The sequence below is a fragment of the Hemibagrus wyckioides genome, linkage group LG15, assembly GCF_019097595.1.
Source record: "Hemibagrus wyckioides isolate EC202008001 linkage group LG15, SWU_Hwy_1.0, whole genome shotgun sequence".
In the NCBI taxonomy this organism is placed as follows: Eukaryota; Metazoa; Chordata; class Actinopteri; order Siluriformes; family Bagridae; genus Hemibagrus; species Hemibagrus wyckioides.
The window spans coordinates 8,045,266-8,072,710 of record NC_080724.1 but is presented as its reverse complement, the minus strand read 5'-3'; the positions used below and the strand labels follow the sequence as shown (position 1 = coordinate 8,072,710).

At 41.1% G+C, this 27,445-nt stretch overlaps 2 protein-coding genes across 3 annotated transcripts in view; one reads left to right on the top strand and one right to left on the bottom strand.

Moving 5' to 3' along the window:
* Nucleotides 1-27,445, top strand: part of lrp1ab (low density lipoprotein receptor-related protein 1Ab) — a 130,665-nt gene that overhangs the window by 72,037 nt on the left and 31,183 nt on the right. For both annotated transcript variants that reach the window (XM_058410521.1, XM_058410522.1), the window contains exons 21-48: nucleotides 1,742-1,924; nucleotides 2,296-2,493; nucleotides 2,628-2,873; nucleotides 4,680-4,877; nucleotides 7,821-8,025; nucleotides 8,376-8,540; nucleotides 8,710-8,954; nucleotides 10,986-11,117; nucleotides 12,130-12,357; nucleotides 12,479-12,653; nucleotides 15,959-16,053; nucleotides 16,718-16,867; nucleotides 16,962-17,105; nucleotides 17,815-17,940; nucleotides 18,389-18,520; nucleotides 18,757-18,891; nucleotides 19,326-19,455; nucleotides 19,669-19,795; nucleotides 20,546-20,697; nucleotides 20,797-20,921; nucleotides 21,073-21,447; nucleotides 25,364-25,553; nucleotides 25,766-25,970; nucleotides 26,092-26,281; nucleotides 26,369-26,494; nucleotides 26,611-26,739; nucleotides 26,904-27,023; nucleotides 27,186-27,299. In XM_058410521.1, the coding sequence (XP_058266504.1) occupies nucleotides 1,742-1,924; nucleotides 2,296-2,493; nucleotides 2,628-2,873; nucleotides 4,680-4,877; nucleotides 7,821-8,025; nucleotides 8,376-8,540; nucleotides 8,710-8,954; nucleotides 10,986-11,117; nucleotides 12,130-12,357; nucleotides 12,479-12,653; nucleotides 15,959-16,053; nucleotides 16,718-16,867; nucleotides 16,962-17,105; nucleotides 17,815-17,940; nucleotides 18,389-18,520; nucleotides 18,757-18,891; nucleotides 19,326-19,455; nucleotides 19,669-19,795; nucleotides 20,546-20,697; nucleotides 20,797-20,921; nucleotides 21,073-21,447; nucleotides 25,364-25,553; nucleotides 25,766-25,970; nucleotides 26,092-26,281; nucleotides 26,369-26,494; nucleotides 26,611-26,739; nucleotides 26,904-27,023; nucleotides 27,186-27,299 (4,740 nt within the window). The remainder of the gene's footprint in view (nucleotides 1-1,741; nucleotides 1,925-2,295; nucleotides 2,494-2,627; nucleotides 2,874-4,679; nucleotides 4,878-7,820; nucleotides 8,026-8,375; nucleotides 8,541-8,709; nucleotides 8,955-10,985; nucleotides 11,118-12,129; nucleotides 12,358-12,478; nucleotides 12,654-15,958; nucleotides 16,054-16,717; nucleotides 16,868-16,961; nucleotides 17,106-17,814; nucleotides 17,941-18,388; nucleotides 18,521-18,756; nucleotides 18,892-19,325; nucleotides 19,456-19,668; nucleotides 19,796-20,545; nucleotides 20,698-20,796; nucleotides 20,922-21,072; nucleotides 21,448-25,363; nucleotides 25,554-25,765; nucleotides 25,971-26,091; nucleotides 26,282-26,368; nucleotides 26,495-26,610; nucleotides 26,740-26,903; nucleotides 27,024-27,185; nucleotides 27,300-27,445) is intronic.
* LOC131366269 (galanin receptor type 1-like) lies at nucleotides 21,607-23,425 on the bottom strand. Its single transcript, XM_058410595.1, has one exon. The coding sequence runs from the start codon at nucleotides 23,310-23,312 to the stop codon at nucleotides 22,182-22,184; it is 1,131 nt and encodes a 376-aa protein (XP_058266578.1). The 5' UTR covers nucleotides 23,313-23,425; the 3' UTR covers nucleotides 21,607-22,181.

The following is a 27,445-nucleotide window of genomic DNA, read 5'->3' as shown; positions in this document are numbered from 1 at the left end:
TTCACTTATAGGTCATAGGTTCACTGAAGGGGAAAGGGCACACTATGGGAAAGATCATTTTGTTTCTTCATTTGCTTTCGCCTTTTTCGCCAAACTTGTAAAAATCCAATAGAAACCCAGACAGAGGGATTGCCCTCACTTTTAGTGGGTAAAAAATGAAGAAGCTGCTTATTTTTTTTTTTTAAGTAGCAGTCATGCTGAGCATTTGGCTTTTTTTTTAAGCTCACGTTGGAGAGGAGAAAATTTTTTTCCGATAAAATTCTTGTTCTTGTCAGCCATGTTGCCAGCTTTTTACTTTATTCCATGTTCTCTTGAGCGCTTTACATGATGCACTGAAACCAATATACATTTCAAAGAGCAGAGCTAGGAATCTGTGTAGTCTGCTTATACTAACACTTACACCACATACCCCTGAAGACCAGAGACTCTCTATAAAAGTCGTGAAGCCGTATTGCTGTGCACCTTCGCTTATATTCAATATATTAGGTGTAAGGCTTTTACGTTTCAAATTCTGTGTGGCACAATTGGATGTTCACTCTTGTGGATTTGGGATATTTTATTTTAAAATATATACAGAGAGAGGGTTTCAAAGGAGTAAATTTACTTGATAAATTTCCGAAGTTTAGCCAAAATTGACTCAAAATTGAAATGAACCAAACCAAAAACAATTTCAGTGTCAGTTCAAAAGTAAGCCATGACTAAACACACACAAAATGTTTTGAATTCGTCATCGTCTCAGTCATCTGTGTCACATTTTAAACTTGGACCTCATTCGCTGAAAACAGTTTATAGGTCATGCCAAATCCCACAAAACAAAAATACTCCATATGAAATCCAGGAGTATACAGAGTGGCCCAAAAAATATATATACACACTTCAGAAGTTAAAAAAGCAATGCCCTTTTTTAAAACTCGATTGAATTATTCCAGCATAATTGTGTAGAATTATGTTTCCTCTAAAGATGTCTAGTCGCACCATCATCGATGTGATCGTCAGAAAAGCACCAAAGTACGCGGAAGCACGCTTGACTTTCCAGCGATGCGAGATCATTTTTGGTGACGTGTGTTTGGAACAGAACCACCAACAGTTGCGTGAATTTGTGATGACGTTCGTACAGTAGTGTCTGAATGCTAAAGCTGTCTGATGTAAATTTAGTAATGCAATTTATAGGCATATATGTTTTTCATGTTAAAGTGTGTATACATTTTTCGGGCCCCCTCTGTAGTAGCAAAGGTGGGTGGGGGGGGTGTAAACAGTCTGCCTGTAAAATTATGAAGCTGTCTATATCATAGATTCCCAGATTTTCTCTTTGCTAGTTTTTGCTCTGTATAAAGACTACACTGAAAATCTGAGAGTCTCAACACATGGTATTGTTTCGGTGAAGCGATATCTAGTTGATTGTAGAAAACACGGGTCAATTAACCCTAAAACTGATCACGTTGTGTTACAGATTTTTATTCATGTTATCTTATTTAAATTATTTATAATTTCACAACCAGTCTGTTCTCCTGCGTATGGGATCGAGAGAAAAGGCTGTTGCACAAGACCAGATGTGCAGGATGATCCCCACACACACACAGGCTTGTCTGCCAACGCAGCGGTTGTCTTGATTCCTAGTGTATAATATAATATCTCTGGTATTTCCACATACTGTATTTGTCTAACCCTGATTAATAACCTTTTCCTGTTTCTTTAGTTCCATACGTGATGTTATAACACGTCTCCTTGTTTGACTCCGCAGCCACACGTCCCCCTGGAGGCTGCCACTCGGACGAGTTTCAGTGCCGTTTGGACGGCCTGTGCATCCCCATGCGCTGGCGCTGTGACGGTGAGAACGACTGCATAGACGACACTGACGAGAAGCACTGCGAGGGCGTCACCCACACCTGCAACCCGTCTGCGCAGTTCGCCTGCAGGGACTCGGGTTAGTCTCATGACTTCGATTTCTAGTGTTTCTTGACGTTGTTTACATTTTCATTTACACTTTGTATTAAGCAAAGTAGCTAGTGTAAGTAAAAGTTTTTGTGCCTGGACGTGTATGAGGTGGTCATTTTTTTAAATAACTTTTTATCACAATGACCATGAAATAATATCTATAACATAAGGGCGAGAAAAGTAAATGATTGATGAACACTGGTGTTAGAAAAATGTTTTATCTATTAAATGTACTCAGAATTTCATGTTGATTCAGAAAAGCAACACTTTACTCTCTCCTTTTTCTCGCCTGAAATCTCTCTCTCTCTCTCTCTCTCTCTCTCTCTCTCTCTCTCCACCTCTCTCTCTTTCCCCCTGCAGCGAGGTGTATCAGTAAAGCGTGGGTGTGTGATGGAGACAGTGACTGTGAGGATAATTCTGATGAGGATAATTGCGAGGCGTTGTTGTGTAAACTCTCGCACCACGTTTGCGCCCATAACGATTCTGTCTGCCTTCCTGCCGAAAAGCTGTGCGATGGCAAGGATGACTGTCCCGATGGCTCAGATGAGAAACTCTGTGGTAAGCACCTTCTCTCTTACACACAGCATGCGATCAACACGTCAGCCGATGTCTTAGTACGGAATATTTGCTTCCTGAAGGGGCAGCACATCTTGCTAGTTTTTGCTAGATTTCCTTCTCTCCCCCCGCCGCAGACCTGTGCTCATTGGAGAACGGTGGCTGCAGCCATAACTGCACCATCGCCCCCGGCGAGGGTATCCTGTGCTCCTGCCCGACCGGGATGGAACTCGGCTCTGATAACAAGACCTGCCAGATTCAGAGCTTCTGCGCCAAGCACCTGAAGTGTAGCCAGCGCTGCATCCAGGAGAAAGCCACCGTCAAGTGTGCCTGCTACGAGGGCTGGGCTCTGGAACCGGACAACGAGAGCTGCAAGAGCACCGGTGAGAAAGAGGGTTTTGGAATATAAGACAGAGAGCGTGTGTGTGAGCGAGAGAGTGAGTTTAGAGTACTCGTGAAAGAGAGCGTGTATGTGTGAGAGAGACCGAGAGAGAGTTTTAGTTGTTTAGAGAGTGCGTGTGTGAGAGAATGAGTGAATGTGTTTGTGTGTGAGAGAGTGAGTAAGTGTGTGTGAGAGAGCATGAGTGTGTGTGAGTGTGAGAAAGTGTGTGTGAGTGGGTTTATGATGGTGAACGGTGAGTGTGTGTGTGAGAGAGAGAAAGTGTGTGTGAGTGCGTGTGTTTGAGAGAGTGTGTGCGTTTCTGTACGTGTTAGCGTTACTGTGCATGTTTTTGTGTGGGTGTTTGTGTGCGTTTGTGTGCGGGAGTGTTTTTTGAGAGTGAGTGTGTACGAGGGAGTTTAACTGTTATTAGCGTCTGTGTGAGTGAGTGCGTACGAGTGAGAGTGTTTGAGTGTTAACGTGTGAGTGTATAAGACTTTGTGTGTGTTTTAGTGTGTGTGTATGAGACACAGCATTTGTGAGTGTATGTGAGTTTTAGAGTATTAGACTCTAGAGAGTGACAGAGTGACATATTCTATGTGCTTATGTTTATATGCTAGTGAATGGAAGTGCTCTGAATTCTTCACATCGAACTTCATGTCATTCAGTTGTTTGTGCAGCAGCTTTAACAATGAACACTGTCGCAAAGCTGCTTTACAGAAATCTATAAATTCAGATATTTAAATACATAAGCCAGTGTCAATGCAGGATACGAGTGTGGGGAAGAAGAAAGACAACTTCTTTTTTTTTGCTCTTGCTTTGGGGTTGCTCCCTATTCAGTATTGAGTTAATTTGTGATGTCACGCTCTGCAGTAGTGCTTACTGGCTCATATGTAAATAAAATTAACAGTTTTTCATAGACTATTGGATTCAAATGTTAAATAATTTTATTGTGACAGTTGTATATAGTGTTTTCGAGGTGTTTGACCAGCAGGGGGCTCACATCCCTTCCCCTTTTCCCATCCCCCTGCTCTCCAGCAGCTGAACACAGTCACGATACTCTATACACAGGAACCCAACTGTGTCCTGACTAATCTTATAACAGTCTTACTGCGATTAAATAATTCTTGTTTATACTGATTGAAAAAGTCGATTTCTATTGAGAGAGTTAAATAACGAAATAACTTAAATTCCAATTAATTACTTATTCACTTACGACCAGTTAAAAGTAAGAACAGGTCGAGGTCAGCTGCATGTCGGAGCATCCAAGCTGTACATCATCCTCAACAAGACAGTGACGTAATTGATTGTGAAATAATAATATCGTCAATAAATAAGTCATGAATGACAATAAATCATCAAATCTCTCAGCCCTAAATGATACTCTGTGGTTTTGGAACAAAGCCCGTGTACAATTACATTTGGCTGGGCTTCTGGTTCTTTCGTAATCTTGCCCTGTTCTTTTCAGAAAGTTCACATAAGAGTGTTTGCGTGGAACAATGACTTTCTTTTTCTTTTCTTTTCTTTTTTTTTCCATTTATGAGACATCTCGGTGGAATGTTTGGATACGTACTCAGAGAGATGGATCAGGGAAAGGAGTGAATTTTGCTTGAAACGATTTCTAGCGCTTTGTTTCCTTGCCTCAAACCGCACCGGTGAAGTGACCGTGAATGGGAGCTTAGCCGCTGCTGGAGTTAGAAGAAGCTATGAGATTATAGTTTAGTGATAGTTTGGAGCGCTTCAGTATTAGAGCATTTACTTTTAAGTCGAGTATGACTAGCTGTAACGAGGTGTTCTCTGCCTCCTCTAGACCCTTTCAAGCCCTTCATCATTTTCTCCAACCGGCACGAGATCCGCCGCATCGACCTGTACAAGGGCGAGTTCAGCGTTCTGGTGCCCAGCTTGAGGAACACCATCGCCCTGGACTTCCATCTCAACCAGAGCTCCCTCTACTGGACCGACGTAGTGGAGGACAAGATCTATCGAGGCAAACTGTCTGAAAATGGAGGTGAGAAAATATCGTTGTGTGTATATGGTTGTGATAATATTTTGTGTCAAATTTGCAGATTCTCAGATCTGAACTTAACTCGATCTCGTCCATGGATCTTCTTTCTTAAAGAAGCTGTCTGTAGTTTTTAAAGCCTTCTCATATATGATCCAATTTTCTGTCTTATAACTTTGTATATTTTGTAGCTTGACTTTTAAGGAGATGGAGCTCAGCAGCAGGATTTCTATTGTGGGTGGAGATAATTTCCGGCCCAGAAAACTCTAAACAGCAGTCAAGCAACTAGCCAGATCTGATACAAGGAAATATATTGTTATGAGAAGTTTAAATACATATATATTTTTTAATATGATCTATATCATGGAGAAAAAAAACCTCAAAATGTTTGCTGTTACATTTAGGGGTCCAAGCACCAAAGGGAAAAAAAGCAATAGTAAGCTATATTTAATCATTTTAAATAATTTACTTCTGTGAAGATTAGTGTACGGTATTTTGCAGTTCTATGCAACCATAGCTGCTAAAAGTTGAAGTTGATATCACTTCTGATATGATATGATATGATATAGTTATATTCAGGACTAGAAGCAACTCAAACTGCACCTTTAAGACTCACCTTTCGCACTCCGCTTGGTGCACTTTTAACGTGGGTGCAAACGTTCATGCCTGAAATAAAATTGCGTTTCATTGTCATCGATATTCCATGTACTTAGTGTCGCTGGTTGCTGTTAAAGACCTGAATAATAGCTCGAGGGGAAGAGAAGATTAAATCTGAGATAATAGGGTTTAGTCATTTAGCTGTAGGCTCTGTATGCGTCTGAACAGGACTGTCTTTGATGAAGCGTTTTCCTTTTACTTTTTTTTGCTTCATCTTTGCGGTTCTGTTGCGTGGGCAAGTCCTTCATTTCAGTATATCTTAATCGTTGCTGCACTGTAACCACAAAGCATCCTGGGATTTTGTCTTTGTGCCGCATTTAGAGTACTTTACACAAGATATAAGCCAGTGTCAAGCGCACACACACAATCCAAACCCTCTACTGCAGCCGAAAGTGTCCAAGTCTGATTTCAGATCCACCTCACAGCTAGTGGAAAAAGCAGTGCCAACATGGCTGCCAGCGGAGAAAGAAAGCAACAAAGAGCTTTTCTCCTCGACTTTCCGAGTGCAGAGGCCACCTTGTCTCCAGCTCCACAATAAACAGGCTGAGCACTGGCCTGGCCTCCTAATTGCTTGTGTGTGTGTAATGCTACACACACACACACACACACACACACACTACGCCACTCAGCCTGTGAGAAAGATAGCGCAGGACAAGGGAATGTGTTATAGAATGCAAGGCTGAAGATGCTTTAAGCTCACTCGCCTCAGTGGTTACCAAGATCCAGATCAGTGATAAAGCAGCGGTGCAGAGCTTCACTGTAGATTTGCGCTCTGTAAACTTACCAACATGCAGGAGTTCTCGTTTCTGATGGCTTTACTGAATTTACTAAAATTATTATCCTCATCTTGTGTCAAGATGGTCTGCAAAGGAAATACAGTGGAACATTGGCATACAGATGCCTGCCTTAAGAATTTTCACCTTAAGAATTAAAATTTTTGCAAGAAATTTGCATCGTTATTAGAAGCATTTTCGACGTACAAACAAATCTATCAAAAGAGCCGTTCAATACTTGTTTGCGTCAGTGGAAAGTGAAGCAAAGCCAACGAAGCGAGTTTATACGATTATTTTTTTCAGTCAGCGAAAGCTGTTTCGAAAAAGTCATCACGCGATACCAACGTTAGCTTCGGCATGTGTTCAAAAGCTACGTGATTTTTCGCACGTTTTTTTTTTTTTTTTTTTTGACAGAGTGGTGGCATGGGTAGTCTGTTCTATTTTTAGCCCAAGCTTCGTGGCACGACTTCCTATGAGGAACCTTCACATGGAATGCTTGGCTTGGGTCAGTTCTTTGTAAGCAGCCATACAGTTTACATACGCTTCGTATTGGTCATATTAGTCATATTTTTGGGTGGCTAGAACAAATAATCTGCATTTATATTATTTCTTATCGGAAAATTCATTTCGCTGTATATATTTTCGCCTTACGAGCTCACCTCCAGAACAAATTAAATTCGTATGCTGAGGTTTCACGGTAAATAGTATGTGTTGGTTTTTGAAGTATGGTAGAAGTATATGTTGGTTTTTGTGTGTGGCTGTCAGATTGGAAGGCCAACGTTTTTTGGGGTTTTTTTTTTTTTTGCCTAGACCTTTATTATATTATATTAGAATAGATTATTATTCTCATGGTGAATATGAATTCTCCATCCTGATTAGTCAAATGGTATTGATCAGTTTATGCACAATATTTCAAATGAGTAAAATCACAAGTTTATTTTAATATGCTCCATCTAACTGATCATTTCTGTAGTAACAACCATTACACAGCGGCTTGTATTAGGCTCTTGAAGCACTCTGTGTAATTTAAGGAATAATTATCTGAAAAATCAGTTCTTTTATACAATAAAGCTCTCTGGAAGGAAGTTTAACACTTTCAGAAGGAATCTCCAGTGTTAGTGTCTATTAAACATTCCTGTTGCTTTATAATCTCTTGTTTTGTTTGTAATATTAACTGCGAGAGAGAAAAGAGAGGCTGCTGAGGGAATTAATGTTTATAGCTGCTATAATACAACTGTGAACAGGAACGTACTTGTTCTGCAGATCTTCCACACCATTAAATATTGCTATAAATGTATAAAATACATAACATGGCTTTCGTTAATTAATAAAAGTATCACATAACAGCAAGTCCTGAGGTGTTTTATTTTTTTTTATTTATTTTTTTATCACTGTTATTACATTACAGTGTAGGTCCTGTGTGTGAGATGACAAAATCGAAGCCGTTTTGGTCACACCATCATCGTGTGGAAAATCGTATGGAATATGTGCTGATATGGGTTTTTTTTTCTGTTTTCAGCCTTAACGAGTTTTGAGGTGGTGATCCAGTATGGTCTGGCCACTCCAGAGGGTCTGGCTGTGGACTGGATTGCTGGAAATATCTACTGGGTGGAGAGCAACTTGGACCAGATCGAGGTGGCCAAGCTAGACGGCACCATGCGCACAACACTGCTCGCCGGAGAAGTGGAACATCCGCGAGCCATCGCCCTTGACCCACGTGACGGGTGAGACAGACACACACACACACAGACACACACTGAATAGTATGTTGATTTCCTGTATATCTCCATATGTTACTCAGCAACAAACCTGGCATCCTTTCAACTTTAATCCATTCATTCATTCTAATGAAGTGAAAAATATATATCAAAAGAAAACATTAAGGAAAATATTTTCAACTAAATGCATTCACACCTGAGAAATGAGCCAGAGTAATGAGATCTATTTAGCTCTGCTGATGGTTATTCCTGGACTAATAAAAAACTTCTTTTTATCATCTGGATTTTAAAGCGTTTTGGTATATTTGCTATGTTGTTATTAATAGTATCTCATATCTGTTTATTTCTTCTCTCAGTATCTTGTTCTGGACAGACTGGGACGCAAGTTCTCCTCGAATCGAGGCCGCTTCCATGAGCGGCGATGGCCGGCGTACTATTCACAGAGAAACAGGAAGTGGAGGCTGGCCTAATGGGCTCACTGTTGACTACTTGGAGCGCCGTATTCTCTGGATTGATGCTCGGTATGTGATACACCTAACATCAGTCGCACCAATTTATGTATCAGCGGGTGATTTGATCAATAGTATATTTTAGAATAATTTCTAGTGATTTTAAATTGAGAAGATCTGACTTCAGTAGTTCTTCAGAAAAATTTTAGTATCTTACGATGTACACTAAAATCTTTTCTAGGTCCGATGCCATCTACTCCGCCGCTTACGACGGTTCAGGTTTGATCGAGGTACTGCGGGGACACGAATACCTGTCGCACCCATTTGCCGTCACCATGTACGGGGGCGAGGTTTACTGGACAGACTGGCGCACTAACACACTGGCTAAAGCCAACAAGTGGACAGGGCACAACGTTACAGTGGTGCAGAGGACCAACACACAGCCGTTTGACCTGCAGGTCTACCATCCATCCAGACAGCCTCAGGGTCAGTACTGCAAAAAAAATAAATAAAAAAAAAAAAATTGAAGTATTCTTCAACATTTGGGAGTTTCACTATGTAAACTGAATGAATGAATAGTAACATCAGAAATGTTTCCAAGTCCAAAAATCCGTTGAATTAAATCCTCAGTTCTGTCAGTAAGAGGCAAGCATTTGACTCATCCATGTACTGCTTCCCCTCTTTCTGAACCATACTCCATTATCTAGGTATGCGTGTCCTGTGTCTAACATTCCTATCAAACCCTGTCTCGCACCGTCACACGTGTATAGACATTTGTACACGCATGTATACACTTCCCTTGAGGCGTGAATGACCTTTACATGGCTTCATGAGCCTAGCATGTGTAAACCAAAGCTGTGGTATGTTTCTCACAGTCTGCTCGTAGAGTGAATGAGAAGGTCATTTCACACTGCTGCTGGACCTTTTCTCAAGTGTTTTTTGATCAGGCCTGTTCTGCTCATCACACAGAAAACCGGATAGATTTCTGCTTTAGTCAGTGACTTGTGTTTTCTTTCTGTCTTTCTGTCTTTCTTTCTGTCTGTCTGTCTGTCCGTCTCTTTCTCTCTCTCTCTTTTTCTTTCTTTCCCTCATTTTTTCCCAGTACATGCCATCACTTGAACCATAAAATCAGTGGAGATCGATAAGGATCAAATCACATACTTCCATTCTTGATTGTTACACTTTTGAAAAAAAGTAATGCCATAACAGTTACCTTCAGATTGTGTGAAGATTTTAGAGGTTGCACTCACAGTTTACAATATTCCCAAAATAGCTTTGAAAAATAATAAGGGAACCATGTCAGACATGTACTATGCCAAAGGGTCATCATGTTGAAGTTCTTGACATGTGTACTCGTAGTTGCTCACTAGCTAATAATAAAAGCAGCAACAGTGGCAACAATGCTAACAGTAACAGCTATGACGGTGGCTGCAGTAACTTTAATGACTGTAATGTTAATGACAGCACTGATCATGGCAGTAGCAGTTAAGGCAATAATTGGAAGGACAGTAACAATAATGATCATACCAGTGATGGGATTAGCGGTAAAGGCAATAATAATAATATCAGTTACATAACTGACAATTTTCATCATGACTGTAGCAGTAAAGACAGTAATGGTAATGACATTTACGCTAATGAGAATAGTGGTAAAGGCAGTAATGGCAATGTCAGTAACATTAACATCAGTTTTGATCATGACAGCAGTGGTAAAGAGTATAATAGTAATCACAGTATTGATCATCACAGTTGTGGTAAAAACCATAACGGTAATGACAGTCACATTACTGACCGTGTCCATCACGACAGTAGGAGTTAAGACGATAAACAGTAATGACAGTTACGTTAATGACCATGTCCATCATGATGGTAGCAGTTAAGACTTTAATGGCAATGACAGTTGCATTAATGATGGTGTCTGTCATTACAGTAGAAGTAAAGACAATAGTATTGGCAGTTACATTAAAGCTGGTGTCCATCATGACCATAGTAGTAAAAACAATAATGGCTTCCACAGTTACAATAATGACAGTGTCCATCATGACAGTCGGAGTTAAGACTAATGATAATTACGTTAATGACATAAAGTCATGACCGTAGCAGTAAATGCAATAAGCACCTGCAAAAACAGTAACCATCATGACATTTAACATTAATATAACTATCAATGGCACCAGGGGCAGTAGTGGAAGTAACCAAGAGGACACTAAGACATAAAGGAGACTTAAAGATAATTACACTAATGACATTAACAGCAGTAATTGTAAGGCATTAATGACAGTAAGATTGTTGGCTCTGTCAGCAGTAGTGGTAACAGCAATAACGGTAATGACAGTAGTGGCCATCTTAGTGGCCTTTAATACATGGAAATAACAGTAAAGGAAATAATAGTAATGGCAATGACCAGTACTGGTAACAATCACAACAGTAACAATATTTCTGATTAATAATTATTTACGATAAAGGACATATTTTCCGATTTCTTTCTGACCTTCTCATTGTGCTTTCCCATTCCAGCTCCAAACCCCTGTGCTGCTAACGGCGGAAAGGGCCCTTGCTCTCACCTTTGCCTCATCAACTACAACCAAACGTTCTCCTGTGCCTGCCCCCACCTCATGAAGCTGCAGGCAGACAAACACACCTGCTACGGTAAGGCATCACTGAAGTCCTCTTACTGACATTTAACAATCTCTGCATAGAGACAAACGCACATGTCAGCATTTATGCTAGCTGTGAGGAGTTATCTTTGTGTTGTGGGAGTTGCTTGTCCTATTTACCACCACTCACACACACAGACACATACACACACGAGGTAAGCACAGATCATGAATTAAATAGCTAATTTTGCTGATGTTTCAGAAGCGTTGTCACTCAGTGTTTTTCTTGTCGGGATCAGTGGTTTTGTATTCCGCAGCATGGCCTGTTCTCTGTGCTGCACTGAGTCCAGGTCGCTGTTTAATATTCCGCAGTGTGGCAGCGGTGTCCTGCTACACTGAATCAGGAAGACTGTTTAGTATTCTGCAGGTGACCTGCGCTGCGTACTGCGCTGATCTCACATCAGTACTGAGTGTGTTACAGAGTGACCTGCAGTGTGCCTGTGTGAGGAGAAACCTGACCGAAATACACACACTCACACTATCACATCTTCTGTTATTAACACTGAAATTAAGCTGTACACCCTGGATATATTTACACTACTATATTTAGATTTCAGTCTGTTCGCCTGTCTGTTTGTCTCCATTTCTCCCTTGGGTGTGTCTCCAGACTTGATCACTCTCTCGGACATGCTTTCTTTGTCTCTTTCTTTCTGGTTATCTATCTGGCTGCCTGTCTTGTCTGTCTACAGTGGCTATAAAAAGTCTACACACCCCTGTTAAAATGGAAGGTTTTTGTGATCAGAAGTTATCCATCCATCCATCCATCCATCTCTCTTTCTTTCTTTCTTTCTTTCTTTCTTTCTTTCTTTCTTTCTTTCTTTCTTTCTTTCTTTCTTTCTTTCTTTCTTTCTTTCTTTCTTTCTTTCTTTCTTTCTTTCTTTCTTTCTTTCTTTCTTTCTTTCTTTCTTTCTTTCTTTCTTTCTTTCTTTCTTTTAACTCAGAAGTGAAGGATGTGTTGTTGGCTTTCATAAAACTTCTCTCTCCTCTTATTTCCTCGTGCTCAGAGTCTCGCCAGTTTTTACTCTACGCACGTCAGATTGAGATTAGAGGAGTGGACATCGAGAATCCATATTACAACTACATCATCTCCTTCACCGTGCCTGTGATTGATAACGTAACAGCAGTGGATTATGATGCCCAGGAGCAGCGCATCTACTGGTCCGACGTTCGCACGCAGATGATCAAACGAGCCTTCATTAACGGGACAGGGGTGGAGACTGTGGTGTCAGCCGGTATGAATCCAGCCTCTGATCATTTCTGCTTTTTTTTTTTTTTTTTTTTTTAAATCATGACCTTCGCTCACTCTTTGAACCACGTGGAACTGAAGTCATTGTTGCTGTTTTGCTGTTTTAGATATACCTAATGCTCAAGGCTTGGCTGTAGACTGGGTGTCTAGGAACCTGTTCTGGACCAGCTATGATACAAGCAAGAAGCAGATCAACGTGGCCCGTCTGGATGGCTCCTTTAAGAACTCGGTCATCCACGGACTGGACAAACCACACTGCCTGGTGGTGCATCCCATGCTTGGGTCAGTGCTAGCTTTTTTTCTTTCACTCTCTAATATATAAGCATAATAAATTTAATCGAAATTTTAAATCCATAGCTATAACTGGTACAAAGATCACAAGTTTTGACCCTATGACTGACTTTCTACATTTTATTTTCTTTCTATAGCTAGTTGAGTCACAGAAAAATGATTAATAAAGATTGTTGGTAGTGTTTAGATATTTGGTTTTGTCTCTGTATGAATTTTTATTTAATTCTTCCAACACCTAGTGATTCATTTGTCCACCAGACGAATAAGAGTAAGTATGAACTAGATTTGTAAAGTTTGTCACGACAAACTTTGATGTTGGCTTGACGAAGCAAGTAGTCGTAATGTCTGATGCTTTTTAGAGATGGGTGGAGAGATTGGATGGCAATATATTTGTTGGAGAGCAGACAGATAGAATCCCGATTCTTCTGGAGGCAAGTGGATCGATAGGGTGCCAATACTTTTGGAGGCGGGTGGATATGTCACCAGAACATATGTCACGAAGTTCCCCTCAGTGTGCTGAGCGTTTTTATATGTCACGTGTATGTTGGTGTAATTTTGAATTTCTGCTTATTTTGGGGGTGTGGTGCGCACGTGACGTCACGCAGCGTGACCTGACACACGTCACAAATTTCTCCTCGTTGTGCTGAGTGTTTTGATATGTGACATGCTTATGTTGGGGTAGTTTTGCAATTTTGCTAAATTTGGGGCGTGGCCCGCACTTGACGTCACTTGGACACACGTCACAAAGTTCCCCTCATTGTGCTGAGTGTTTTGATATGTTACGTGTATGTTGGAGCAATTTTGCAATTCCTCTTATTTTGGGGGCATGGCGCGCACGTGACGTCACCTGACACGCGTCACGAAGTTTCGCTCATTGTGCTGAGTGTTTTGATATGTCACGTGTATGTTGGAGCAATATTGAAATTCTGCTTATTTTGGGGGCGTGGCACGCACGTGACGTCACCCAACACACGTTGTGAGGTTCCCCTCATTGTGCTGAGTGTTTTGATATGTCACATGTATGTTTGGGGTTGTTTTGTGATTTTGGGAATTCTGAAATTCTGATCGGATCCAAAATTTACGCCTTCATCCCGCCCAAGATTCTGAAGGAGCTGGACAAGTTTGGTGTTGATATCTCGAAAAAGACCACCGAGTTATAAATCTACAAAGTTTTGAATGGAATTCTATCAGGAAAAAGGCCATTTTGGGCTTCCGTACCGGGAATTCCGATTCCTTATAAAAGTAATAGCAACAAACTTCAGACCAGGCCCAACAAACGTGCCGAGTTTGGTGCATGTCGCTCTTACGGTTTAGGCCGCATTAAAGTCAATAATTAATTGTCTAAGAATAATAATAATAGTAGTAATAATAATAATAATAATAATAAGCTTAAATAGGAAAACAGTATGTTGGCTTTTTCAAGCCAACATAAATAGTGAGATGCCAATAAATAGCAAAGAATATTGCTTAAATGTTTACATCCAGATGTATTTTAAAAAAATAAATAAAAATAATTATTCTGCTTTTACTTAAAGCTTAAAGATAAGCCTTTACAATTTAGATATATATTTTTTTAAATATTTATTTGCGTAGCCAAATCAGTGATGGACAAATCAAAAACTGGCCCCAAGTGTATGCTCCATGTTGTGTAGTTTGGATAATTTCAATAAAAAGTTCGACCAGGACACTTCTCTAAAAATCCTGGACTTTTTTCTGGTCTGCAGAACACACACACAGTACCTCAGCTGGTTTTTGTACAGCGTAGCTTGAACGAAAATTGAACACATCTGCACTTTCTTCTTATTAGTCATGTTATTTTGCCACCGATTTATAGATTAATCCAAATTATATTTATTAAATTATATATATTAATTTTCTCACATACACAAACATGCACTGTATGATAAAGGATTATCGACTGCCCATGACCTAAAAATAGAATCAATAAGATAAAAAAAATATATATACTAAGAATAGAATTTCAGTGATTTTATTACATTACGTTAGTGTTTTTTATTTAAATTTTCTACCAATTTCCTACCTGTGCATTTCTTTTTGTAATTCTATTTTTATTCAGTTTTATATTTTTATGTTGAGAACTATAATTGTGTATGTGACATAGGATTCAAAGGTGATGCGCATTAATATTGACAGTACAAAATACAATCATGGTGAGAGGCGACAACTTTATCCAGCGATGGTGTTTATTCTTCTCTGATAAGGTCTCTGCTGACGAAGCATTGTGTGTCTGACTAAAAAGGCTACGAGCTCTATCGTTACACGTAAATCTTTTTTCACTCGAAGTGTCTGAGCAAAGGTGATGTGCTAGTAGTAGTTTTTAGACCGATTCAGGAATCACAGTAGAGAGACACTTTAAATGACCTAGTAATATTTTTACCACTCGGTATGTGCTACAGATTAAAAAATCTCACTAGCGACCATCCCGACTGACCCCGGATATGTCATCTGCTTGCCCCAGACACTCAGGGTAGTACATTTGTGCACCCCCATGAATATTTCTGTACTTTATAATGTGGAAAAAAAAAAATACCTAAATACCATGACGTGACAGAGTAACGTCCTCATTTACCATGCCCTCTGCTCGGTTTTGTTGGTACTGGCATTGTTTGAAAACAGCATTTAAAAGGAGCAGATGCCTGAGCCGTATGCTTTGTCTGTTTGCAAAGAAAACAAGTGGCTGAAATGACGTTGGAACCTTTGAAGGAAAGGATGAAGGGATGGGATGAAGCTGTTTGTTTGTGAAGAAAGAGAGTCTGGATCTTTGAAGTTGCAAAGCAAAGGAGGGAGAGTTTTGCCACGGACGTTTTTTGTTTGGGTTTTCCGAGGGTGGTCGCGGCATTTAGGTTTACAGTTTGCAAATTACGTTGATCACAGTGGGACTTCGAGAGACAGTTTTCAGAACCTCAGCTTTGTACACAGTGCCAGTTCTAGTACGTGAAGCATATGTTTTTCCATTGCAAGCGGCAGTTATATATATCTTAAAAAATAGTAGGGACATCATGGATCAAAATAAAAACTTTTTTTTAAATTGTTCAAAAGTGGTTGTGTTACAGTAAGAGTGTGTATGCATGTTTTCCTTTAAGGTCTCTTAAGATTTTTTTCATGAACTGTGGAAGATTCATTTTATTTTCAAGCGCTTGAGTCACTTTACAGAAAATGAAACACCACTGAGATTCTGGAAAACTCTGTTAAATGATGAATGCACACTAATGAGCTTTTGCACTTCAGCTTGCATGATGCTTAGCTGCTTAATTTTGCAACTTTCTGTTCTCCAGAAAGCTCTACTGGACAGATGGAGACAATGTCAGCATGGCCAACACAGACGGCAGCAACCGCTCGTTACTCTTCACCGGTCAGAAAGGCCCTGTGGGTGAGTAACCTATATCTACACTCTACGCTGCTTTATCCTAAAATATGAAGTAAAATCTTTAATACGTTGTTTTATACCACAGTACTGCTGAACTCTCGAATCTGATAGGTCAGAAGCGTTTTTTAAAATTCTACATTATTATTTTTTTCCAGCACAGGTGTGCATGGTGACCGCTGCACGTGACATGATTCAAATGTGTGTCATTTTAATTGTGTGATTTGGTCAGGCATTCTTCCTGGAGGATATTGTACACAGATCAGCCTTACCAATAAAACCATTGAAATAACACTGAAGTGTATAACGGCATCTGTCAAAGGGCGGGATATATTACCCAGCAAGTGAAAAATCAGTTCTCAGAAGTGTTGGAAGCAAGAGTAAAGATCTAAGTGATTTTGAAATGAAGTCAAATTGTGTTGTCTAGAAAACTGGGTCAGGGGATCTCCAAAACTGCAGGTCTTGTGGGGGTGTTTCTGGTATGCAGTGATTAGTACCTAAAAAATAAGGTCTAATGAAGGAAGTCCGGTTATTTTCTAATGGTTGCACCTCCCAGAGCTGCAATCTAAACACACCAGTATTTTTCTCTAAATAGTCAGCTAGTCTTTACTGCATAATCCTCTTTGGAGGTGGACGCAGCTAATCCCTGCCCTTCACTGCTGTTTAACAGGGCTGTCTATCGACTTTGATGATGGGAAGTTGTACTGGATCAGCTCAGGCAACAGCACAATAAATCGCTGCAATCTGGACGGCACAGGCCTGGAGATCATTGACAGTGTAAAGGGGAAACTCACCAGAGCCACTGCTCTCGCCGTTATGGGTGACTACTTCTTTAGTTTGTTTACTAGCAACTTTATTCTTTTAGAGTTTTTCTGGTGCTTGGAAAACCAACTGTATGTTATCTGGCTTTTCAGGGGACAAGCTGTGGTGGGCGAATCAGGGCACAGACCAAGTAGGCACCTGTGACAAGAAGGATGGAGGCAACTGGCAGGTTCTTAGGAATGGCACATCTCCAGTGATGCACATGAAGATCTACAATGAGACAGTCCAACAGAAAGGTGATTAATTATTGTTTGATTATAAAGTTTATATATTGATTATAAAGTTTGATGTGCATTCTGAAATGCTTTTCTGCTTACCACGTTTGTAAAGAGTGATCAGTTTGAGTTGCTGTATTCTGTATCTCAGCTCGAAACAGTCTGGATATAGTTCTCTGATCTCACATCCGACAAAGTTTTATCCAAATTTCCACCCTTTTCCTCCAGCTGGAGCTCTTGAAATGTATCTAGTTTCAAGAGCTCCAGTTGGAGGAAACATCTAGAAATGTAGCAAGTTGACAGTTTGCTAGTAAATACTAGTAAATGATGAGCTACGTCATTTCCAAGCAGGATCCAATCCGACTGTAGAACTGAGGGGATTGTTGAGATATTTCAACAATGACTTTCTGGCAAGCCTTCATATCCAGTGATGCCAATGGGAAGTGGTAGCTCGGTGGTTAAGGTGTTGGTGATTGTAAGTTTGCAAACTGGAATTCAAGTCCGCAAAGCCGCTTCTGTTGGGCCCTTAACCCTTAATTGCTCAGCTGTATTAAAAAAAGGGATAAATGTACGTCGCTTTGTATTAGGGCATCTGCCAAATACCCTAAATGTAAATGTAAGTTTTGGATTTGAACTTAAAATGCAGCTGGTCACACTCACACACATTAACTCCAGCTATGACCCTAACTGGCTGTACTAAATTTATAACCACTATTATTTTGTGTTGAAGGTACAAACTTGTGCACAAAGAACAATGGAGACTGTTCTCAGCTCTGCTTGCCCACCTCACCCACCAGCAGAGCCTGTATGTGCACGGCAGGCTATAACCTGAAGAGCGGCCAGCAGTCCTGTGAAGGTACGCGCCTCTCACTGTCTGACACCATACAGGCTGATGATCTGTTATGTAATTTATGTGATGTACTGTACCGTGTTATTTAACACCAAAACATTGTCCACAATCAGTGGGCAGATTAAAAACAACCAAAACCTGATAGTATGTGAAATCTTGGTGGCTAAGCATGAATTCTTCACGATTTCTTGTATGTTGCATGTTGTAGCACAGTAAACATAAGCCTGATTGTCTCAGTTTGTGATCAGACACTGCTGATGTTTCAGTCAGAGTGGAATCTTTATATGCCTTTTTTTATTTTGAGGAAGGAATCATTTTTCAGAGTAAACTACTAGAATTAGACTTTTTATTAAGCTACATGGAAAAAGAAACATTTTTCTGCTCAGGAAGCCCCTACTTTTGTGCATGCGTGTCCTCAGTGACGTGACTCCTGTGTTGCTGTGTGTGCGGGTAGGTATGGGCTCTTTCTTGCTGTACTCGGTGCACGAGGGCATCCGCGGAATTCCTCTGGACCCGCTCGACAAATCTGACGCTCTTGTGCCAGTGTCGGGAACGTCTCTGGCAGTGGGCATCGACTTTCATGCTGGTGAGTGCAAACATCTCATTTACAGCTCAATTCTAAAACTTTTCCCAGACCTGTCTATATCCTGAATCAAGACTGCAGTTAATTTAGCAGATGCGGTTCAGAATGTCAAGCATGTTAAGTCTTTCCAGCGTGTTGTTTTGAATAGCTTGAGAGACCTGTTCTTTTGATGCTGTGTATTGTGTGTGTGTGTGTGTGTGTGTGTGTGTGTGTGTGTATGTATGTGTGTGTGTGTGTAGAAAACGACACCATCTACTGGGTGGACATGGGTCTTAGCACCATCAGCCGAGCCAAAAGAGACCAGACGTGGAGAGAAGACGTGGTTACTAACGGCATTGGACGTGTGGAGGGCATTGCTGTTGACTGGATTGCAGGTTAGGACAACGTCTCAAACACTTAAAGTTTACACAATTTTTTTTTTTCCACTGCAAACTTGTATATCCACTCATTGTCCCAGTTCAGACTTACACAAACTTCATCACATCACAGGAGCTCTGCATCATAGCACTAGAGTACTTTAAGTTATCACACATGATCAGGCTTTTCAAGGGTATCAGAAATATGCCAAAAATGAATCTTCTTTTCTCCCACCAGTTATAAAAGCTTAGCATTAAAGCCAATTGATATACAAGACTTCACATTATTTATTTTTACTACACATTGCTTCTCTTTATTGTTTGCAGCCCTGTCTGTTTTTTTGGACAGTGCTATATACTCTTTTCTGAAATTGTAGCAACACTAAAGCTTGACATATGGAGCTGTCTGTGATTGATTGCTTTGCTTGATGGTGCGTTATTACGCTGTGTAGGAAACATCTACTGGACAGACCAAGGATTCGACATGATCGAGGTGGCCAGACTCAATGGCTCCTTCCGTTACGTAGTCATCTCTCACGGTCTGGACAAACCCCGAGCCATCGCCGTCCATCCAGAGAAAGGGTGAGTGTGTGTGTGTGTCCGTGTCCGAGTGTGCCGAGAATTCTGCAATCCATATACCGGTGTTTGTATTCGGCAATGGAGCATTATTACTGTGGAAATGTTTACACTGCAATAATGATTAGTGTCGGTACACTGCCTAGCGATAAAAGCGCTCTATTGGATGTTGTCTTATCAGTGTTACACGTGATGGTGAATCCCTTTCTTGTACCTAAGGTATCTCTTCTGGACCGAGTGGGGTCAGTACCCACGCATCGAGAGGTCTCGACTAGACGGATCAGAAAGAGTAGTGCTGGTCAATGTCAGTATCAGCTGGCCCAATGGCATCTCCATTGATTATGAGGTTTGTACATGGACAACATGGTTTTTATTGCGGCACAGTTAACTGACACAACCGGCAACATATCATATCTCAAAGTCCTTCCTTTTTCTGTTAAAGTATACCTTCACTTGCAAGCTGTTGCTTGGATTCTGGTTATGCTATCAAGTTTTATTTACCCCCATGCATACGGTTTTCTGTTGATTTGGAATAATAACAATGTGAAAAAAATATATGCTGAATTAAGCCATGACTAACAATTCAAGCAATTTCCGACACTCATTTTTATTTTTTTCTTGAAGGACCTTCTTCCAGGAGACATGTTTTTGGGAAAATAATTTCATTTTAAATAAAAGCTATGTGTTTAGGAAGAAGTCAAAAATGCACGTATGCATACGCAGCGAAGAAATTCAGAAATAAATGTAAACGTGCAATCGCTATTTACAATTGTTTTTGATTTCAGTCATGAATTTTTTTTAACAAAATATCTAAGAAATTTAAAAATCATGTTCATTTTAGTGTGCCCAAGCATTTGACTGGTAGGATGTATTAGGATTTCATTCATATTTTTCAACACTTAATTTATAATTCGTTATCATTATTATCCTAGGCCATTTTTTTAAAATCATCTTTGGGTGCATACAAAATGTATTTTTTTTAAATTATTTAAAAATTAAAAAAAATAAAAACTTCTGTCGCTAAATGCTATTTATACATTAATATTAAAGAAATTTCGCTCAAGTTAATTTTGTTGTCTGTCCACCCAATTTTTAGGAAGGCCTGCTCTACTGGTGTGACGCTCGTACAGACAAAATTGAGCGTATAAATCTGGAGACAGGCGGGAACCGAGAGCTGGTTCTGGCAGTTCATAATATGGATATGTTTGCTGTTTCTGTGTTTGAGAACTACATCTACTGGAGTGACAGGTGAAATAATGTTGTTGCTGTCCGTGCCGCCGGAAAATATTAGAACAGCTCAAAAGTTATGAGGACTTAAATTAACAATCTGCCTTCTGTATAATCCAGAACACATGCTAATGGCTCCATTAAGAGAGGAAATAAGAACAATGCCACTGATATGGTGTATCTAAGAAAAGGCATCGGTGTGCAGCTCAAGGATATTAAAGTCTTCAACCGAGCCAGACAGCAAGGTAGGACCCCTGTAGGAATGTGTAAAATGTACTTCAGAAGACAGTTAATCAGAAACTGGATGCATTTTTTTGTTTGAAATGAAATATTTATAGTTCCCTTTAAGGCCTTAATATGTTTGCTCTTTCTTTAATGACTTGCTCCGGATCACAGGCACTAACATCTGTAAGGACAAAAATGGTGGCTGTGAGCAACTATGTCTATTCCGTGGCAACGGGGCACGCACCTGCGCCTGTGCCCATGGCATGCTAGCCGAAGACGGACGCTCCTGCCGCGACTATGACGGCTACCTGCTTTACTCTGAGCGCACTATCCTGAAGAGCATTCACCTGTCAGACGAAACCAACCTCAACGCACCCATCAAGCCTTTCGAGGACCCAGATCACATGAGGAATGTCATCGCTCTCACCTTTGACCACCGGGGTGGAGGCGGCAAAGGAGCAAATCGCATATTCTTTAGTGATATCCACTTTGGCAACATTCAGCAGATCAACGATGATGGTTCAGCACGCAAGACCATTGTTGAAAGTAAGCGCATGTGTTTTAACCGTAGTTTAGTTAGGACGCATCCACATGTGAGCATATCATGATCTGTTATGTCAGAAATAACATTTTAGAACTGTGTATGGAGCAATAGAGAAGGTAAAAGCAGAAAAGGTTAAATGAAAAGTGTGGACTGATGATGAGATGGAACTACTGCTTAATGTTACACCTGAATACAAAGTGCTTGCTTGATTCTTAGCTAAATTCACAGTTCCAAGTGTAGTTCAAATAATATTTTTTATTTTCATCTGGAAGAATCATACTTGGTATTGCTCATCACATCTTCACATTAATCTTCACTTGGTTGCCAGTCAGTACAGAATATGCAATACTAAATGCACAGAGCCATATTTTTAATTGGACTGTAAACATTGCTGGTAGATGCTTGTGGGCAATGAGGTTTCCATAGTTTTATAAACAGAGCAAAGCAGCTATTTATATGTCAGGAAGCAAACACATAAATGCCATATTAGTTTGAAGTCTCAGTATAAATGAATAAACAAGGTCGTCACGGATATGAACACATTAAAAACATGACTCACTGATGGATAAATATAATGAAACCGATGTGGTCTCGCATCTTTTATGGCTTGTTATAAAAGCTGAAGTTGTAGTCCCCTGCTCGACATCCTCACTTGGCTGCTGGTTCAAAAAATCCACAAGATTGTTTACATATTAACAACAGATCAACGTTTCAATAACAGTGTCTTTTGCTTCAATTATGGAGGCGGGGTTTCCAGGTCTGCTGGGTTAAAGGGCTGTACAATATCCCTGCTTCTCTCTGGACAACACACAAGACAGCGCACTACCATACTGTCCCAACAGCGCACCTTTCCCACCAGCTCCCGGCGGAACTTCCGTGATACGAAAGCGTACAGCAGTGGGTTGATCATGGATGATGATGTGGCCATTAACCGTGCCACCAGTGCTAGAGAACGAAGCCTGTTTGTGCTGTTGACACTCTTACCAATTCTGCAGAACATGACTATATAGGCAGGTAGCCAGCAGACTGTGAACACAACAACAAGCAAGGCTGTGGTTTGGGTCACCTGCTTCTGGTAGCGCTGCAACTGCAGAGCTTGCCCCTGCATGCTAGTCCTACGCAGGAAACTGTAGAGTTTGGCATACATGAGAATGATGACCAGTAGAGGCAGGACAAAGCTGAACAAGAAGAGGGCAGTGCTGTAGACCACTTGGCTAATGTCATTGAGGAAAGCAAAGCAGTGTGTTGCAGCGTATGTGCCTACATTGCGGAAGGCAAATTGTGGAGCAGCCAACGCCATAGCCGGTGCCCAAAGCAGAACTGCTGTTACTTGAAGCCAGCGCTTCATCCTGGAGCGGTATGCCCAGGTTGGGTGTACCACTGTCAGATAGCGTGTTACTGCTAGTGCAGCTAGGGTGAACGCACTAACAGTGTTACCTGCCACTCCTAGGAAGCTGACAGCTTTGCATAAGACGCATCCAAAAGGCCAGTTGCCCAGAGCGATTGCAGCTGTGTGGAAAGGCAAAGAGAGTAGCAACAACATGTCTGAGGTGCTCAAGACCAAGAGTAGTCTATCAGTCCCCTGAAAAGACCGTGACGCTGTCTTCCGCCTTCTGCTTACCAAGATGAAGATTACCAACGAGTGTCCCAGCAGTCCAATCACAATAATGACTGTATCTAGTATAGGCACTAGCGCTTGCTGGATATCCCAGTCCATCTTTAGTAACCAGCTATAGCTGCCATTTAGTGCCTTTCTCCTCGAGCCATGATGTGTACTGAAGGTCTGATAACAATGACTGTGAGGGACTGCACAGTGACATGATGTTGCCACTCCTCCCACCACTTGAGCTGAGCTGTTCAAGACCATGTCTTATCAACACCCTCACTATCCACCAACCTGCACACACCCACACACACTGAACCAATAACTAGAGCTTCAGCCTGAGTTTAATAAGTCTCTACATTTATTAGAAACTGAGAGATAAGTCACACTCAGCACTGACACCTGCTTTATTGTCAAAGGCCAGTTTGCTCCTTAGAGTTATGAGCTGTTTTTTAGTCCTTGTTTTTTGCTTGGAAAAGAAAATTTTGCGATTTGCAAGCAGAACTTCTTGCAATTGCCAGTCACCAAATGTACCATTCAGCTTTTTTTTCTAGTCTTCTTAAAGCCGTTAAATGTGATTTGGTGGATGTCGCAGATCAGTGGATCATGGATCGGTGATGTTCAGAAACTGCTCTGAAAACAGCCAGTGCTGCTTGTGGGCTGGTATTGATTTTGTGAAACCAGTCAAGCATGCAGAACATAGCTTTTCAAGGCCAGGTTCCTGCTGGACTATAGTGAGAACAATCAATTTTACTCCACCATGACAGTCATCTATGTTGTCAATATAAAGCCTCTTCAGGACTATTATTTCTTATCTGTGCACTGGAATTCCAGAACATGGTTGAAAAACAAAATGATAGTCTAATTTTATGGTGCTGCTTATAAGAAGAACAGATCCTCTGTCTATTTGACAAATTAAACTACCTTATCACAGAAGCCTCCTTGAAAGGGGCATCTCTTCGTCTTGAAAGGTTAAGTGTTTTTTTCATCTCGAAAAGTGGAGTGTCTCTGTCTCCTTTGTCTTGAAAGGTGGAGTACCTCTGTGTCTCTTGTCTGGAAAGGTACAGTATTTTGGTCTCTTTTGTCTCGAAAGGTGGAGTATCTCTGTCTCCCTTGTCTTGAAAGGTAGAGTATCTCAGTCACCTTTGTCTCAAAAGGTGGAGTATCTCTGTCTACTTTCATCTCGAAAGGTGGAGTGTCTGTCTCTTTCATCTTGAAAGGTAAAGTATCTCTGTCTCCTTTCTTCTTGAATAGTGGAGTACTTTTGTATCCTTCGTCTCGAAAGGTGTAGTATCTGTCTCCTTCTTTAAAGGTGGGCTATCTCTATCTCCTTTGTCTTGAAAAGTGGAGTATCTTGGTCTCATTTGTTTTGAAAGGTGGAGTATCTCTGTCCAAGGTTCTTTCTATGGACAGTTTTGGAGACAGGCTTTGTCCCTGCAGAGTGATTGGTTGAACTTCACACTGTCCTCTGCTGATGCAGAGATGCAACAAATTGGAAGGTGGATTTGTATCTTGATTTGATTTGTAGCAGCTGATTTCACAGCAAACTTTGGTGCCTTCACATGAGATTTTTTTGACCTGCCTTGCCCAGGTCGTGTACATGATTTACTTGCTCATACAATCTCCAGGTTTTTTTTTTGGCTTTGTGCTTTGACTTGTCTTTTTAAGGTTGGTTAATCACAGTCCTGGTACTCCATCTAAGTGACGTCAGCAGATAAGGACTGAGATACGGCACAGTCCTCACTCATAAAACCTTTATGGCTGGAGTTCATTCTTCATTTATTAACCAGTGGAAATCTTAAAGAATGGCAGCAGCTCTATGGGACTATTTATTATTAAGGGAACACAATCAAAAAAATTGTCTTATTAAATCTTTGAGCGTTGTAGCAGTGTTTTATTTTGAAGCAGAGCCAGACTTGAATATAGGGATCACTTGACAACAGGGTGTGTGTGCACAGTGAAACCATCCATGAAATGACTTCTGTACACGCACACACACACACAAACACAATGCAAACAGCACCAGCACACACGTACTAATAGAGGCATGCTGGCTGCTGAAGGCTCTGTACGGCAAATAGTGCTAAATAAAATGTTTTTGTCCCTGGGCAAAGCAATAGTCGTTTACAAAGCAAGAGATGAATGTCGTAGTGGTGGATAATTTACCAGAACATAAATTTGAAGTTCACAGTACGCTATCCAACCATCTTGTTATTTAATTATAAAGTTATTACTGTCATTTGCTTTCATTGTATTGGCTTTCACTGCATGTTCTTTTCTTTATATCAGCTCTGTCATGTCGTTTTTCCTCTTAGATGTGGGCTCAGTGGAAGGCTTGGCATATCACAGGGGTTGGGATACACTCTACTGGACCAGTTACACCACCTCCACCATTACACGTCACACAGTGGACCAGACGCGCAGTGGCGCCTTCAACAGGGAGACGGTGGTCACCATGTCCGGAGATGACCACCCGAGAGCCTTTGCTTTAGACGAGTGCCAAGGGTGAGGAATCTGCATGGATCTGTATTTAACTGGTCTTTTTAAAGCTTTCAGTTCTATAATCAGTATGTCGAGGATATATGGCCTAACTGTGGAACAAAAATGAGATCTAATTTTTGTTTTTCATATGTCATGATAGCGATGTTTACATGCAGCTTTATCCTTGATTGTCTTGCAAATCTGTGTGTAAGCATATCAGCCCTCTCTTATTTCAGCTTGATGTTCTGGACGAACTGGAACGAGCTGGCTCCCAGCATCATGCGCTCATCTCTGGCGGGGGCTAACGTGTTGGTGATTGTGGGTAACAGCATCCGCACGCCCAACGGCCTTGCTATAGACCATCGTGCTGAGAAGCTTTATTTCTCTGATGCCACGCTGGATAAGATTGAACGCTGCGAGTACGACGGCTCCAACCGCTTTGTGAGTGCTCCTGTGTGTCTGTGTGTGTGTGTACTTTAGAAATGAGTAGGAGAACAAAAAAAACAAGTAAAAGACTTTCAGATTTGTTTAAGTACATTCACAATACTCTGTGTGCATGTAGGTGGTCTTGAAAAACGAGCCTGTGCACCCATTTGGCCTGGCTGTGTATGGCGAGTACATCTTCTGGACAGACTGGGTGCGCAGAGCCGTGCTCAGAGCTGACAAATTCGGCAGAGACATGAAAGTGCTGCGTGCTGACATTCCCCAGCAGCCCATGGGCATCATCGCCGTGGCAAAGGACACCAACAGCTGTGCGTTTCATCAAACACTAATTCAAATATTAATAGCATAAAAGCTGACTGGGATTGAAGCTGATCTTTACTTTGTGTGGTGCACAGGTGAGTTCTCTCCATGTCACACCAATAATGGCGGCTGCGAAGATCTGTGTCTGCTCACCTCCGAGGGCCGGGTCAACTGCAGCTGTCGTGGAGACCGCAAGCTGGTGGAGGGCAACGTGTGTGTCGGTGAGACAAACTTGCACATGCAAATAATCATGCTTATTTTTCACTGCACATTAAAAAGCGGTTCAAGCAGACCCTGGCAATCTAGTTTCAGTGCAAATCTCTACTTTCTCTCCCAGCTGAGAACACCACATGCCACAGCGTGGACGAGTTTGAGTGTGGAAACGGTGACTGCATCAACTACAGCCTGACATGCGACGGTCGCGCTCACTGCAAAGACAAATCCGATGAGAAGCCGTCCTACTGCTGTAAGTGCCGTGTATCTTTCTCTCTCTCTGGCTTGCGTTTAAACTTTAAACACCCTTTACACACAGTGTAATTGACACTTGCTCACTCATAACCATTTTTCACTAATGGCTTTCGTTTCTGTGTGGTCATTGATGTGTTGCTGGTGTTGATGCGTTTGCTGCAGCTAATCGCGGTTGTAAGAAGGGTTACAGACGCTGCCTCAATGGACGCTGCATCAAGCACAGTTCCTGGTGCGATGGCACAGACGACTGTGGAGACCGCTCAGACGAGCGGCCCTGCAACAGTAAGTACAGAGGGAGTGTGTGTAAGGGTATGGCATTCTAATGTTAGTATGTGCTGGTAAATAGTGACTTCTCTCTGTCTCTATCGAAAAATTGCATTGCGTAAACGAGGTACAACTCCTCATCCTCACATGACGTATATGTGTGTGTCTGCTCTTCCTCAGTGACCCTGTGCAATGCGTCCGAGTTCCAGTGCAAGGATGGTTCCTGCATCAGCAACTCATCCCGCTGTAACCAGGTGGTGGACTGTGAGGATGCCAGTGATGAAATGAATTGCAGTAAGTATTTCTCCTTGTTCCATAAAAAGATACGCCTTCAAAAATAACTAAATTTTTTACTTATAACCAAAGAGTAGTTATTGGTAACTAGAGCACTATTCTATTCTATACTATGCTATTATTCAGAATGGATTATATTGCTTCAG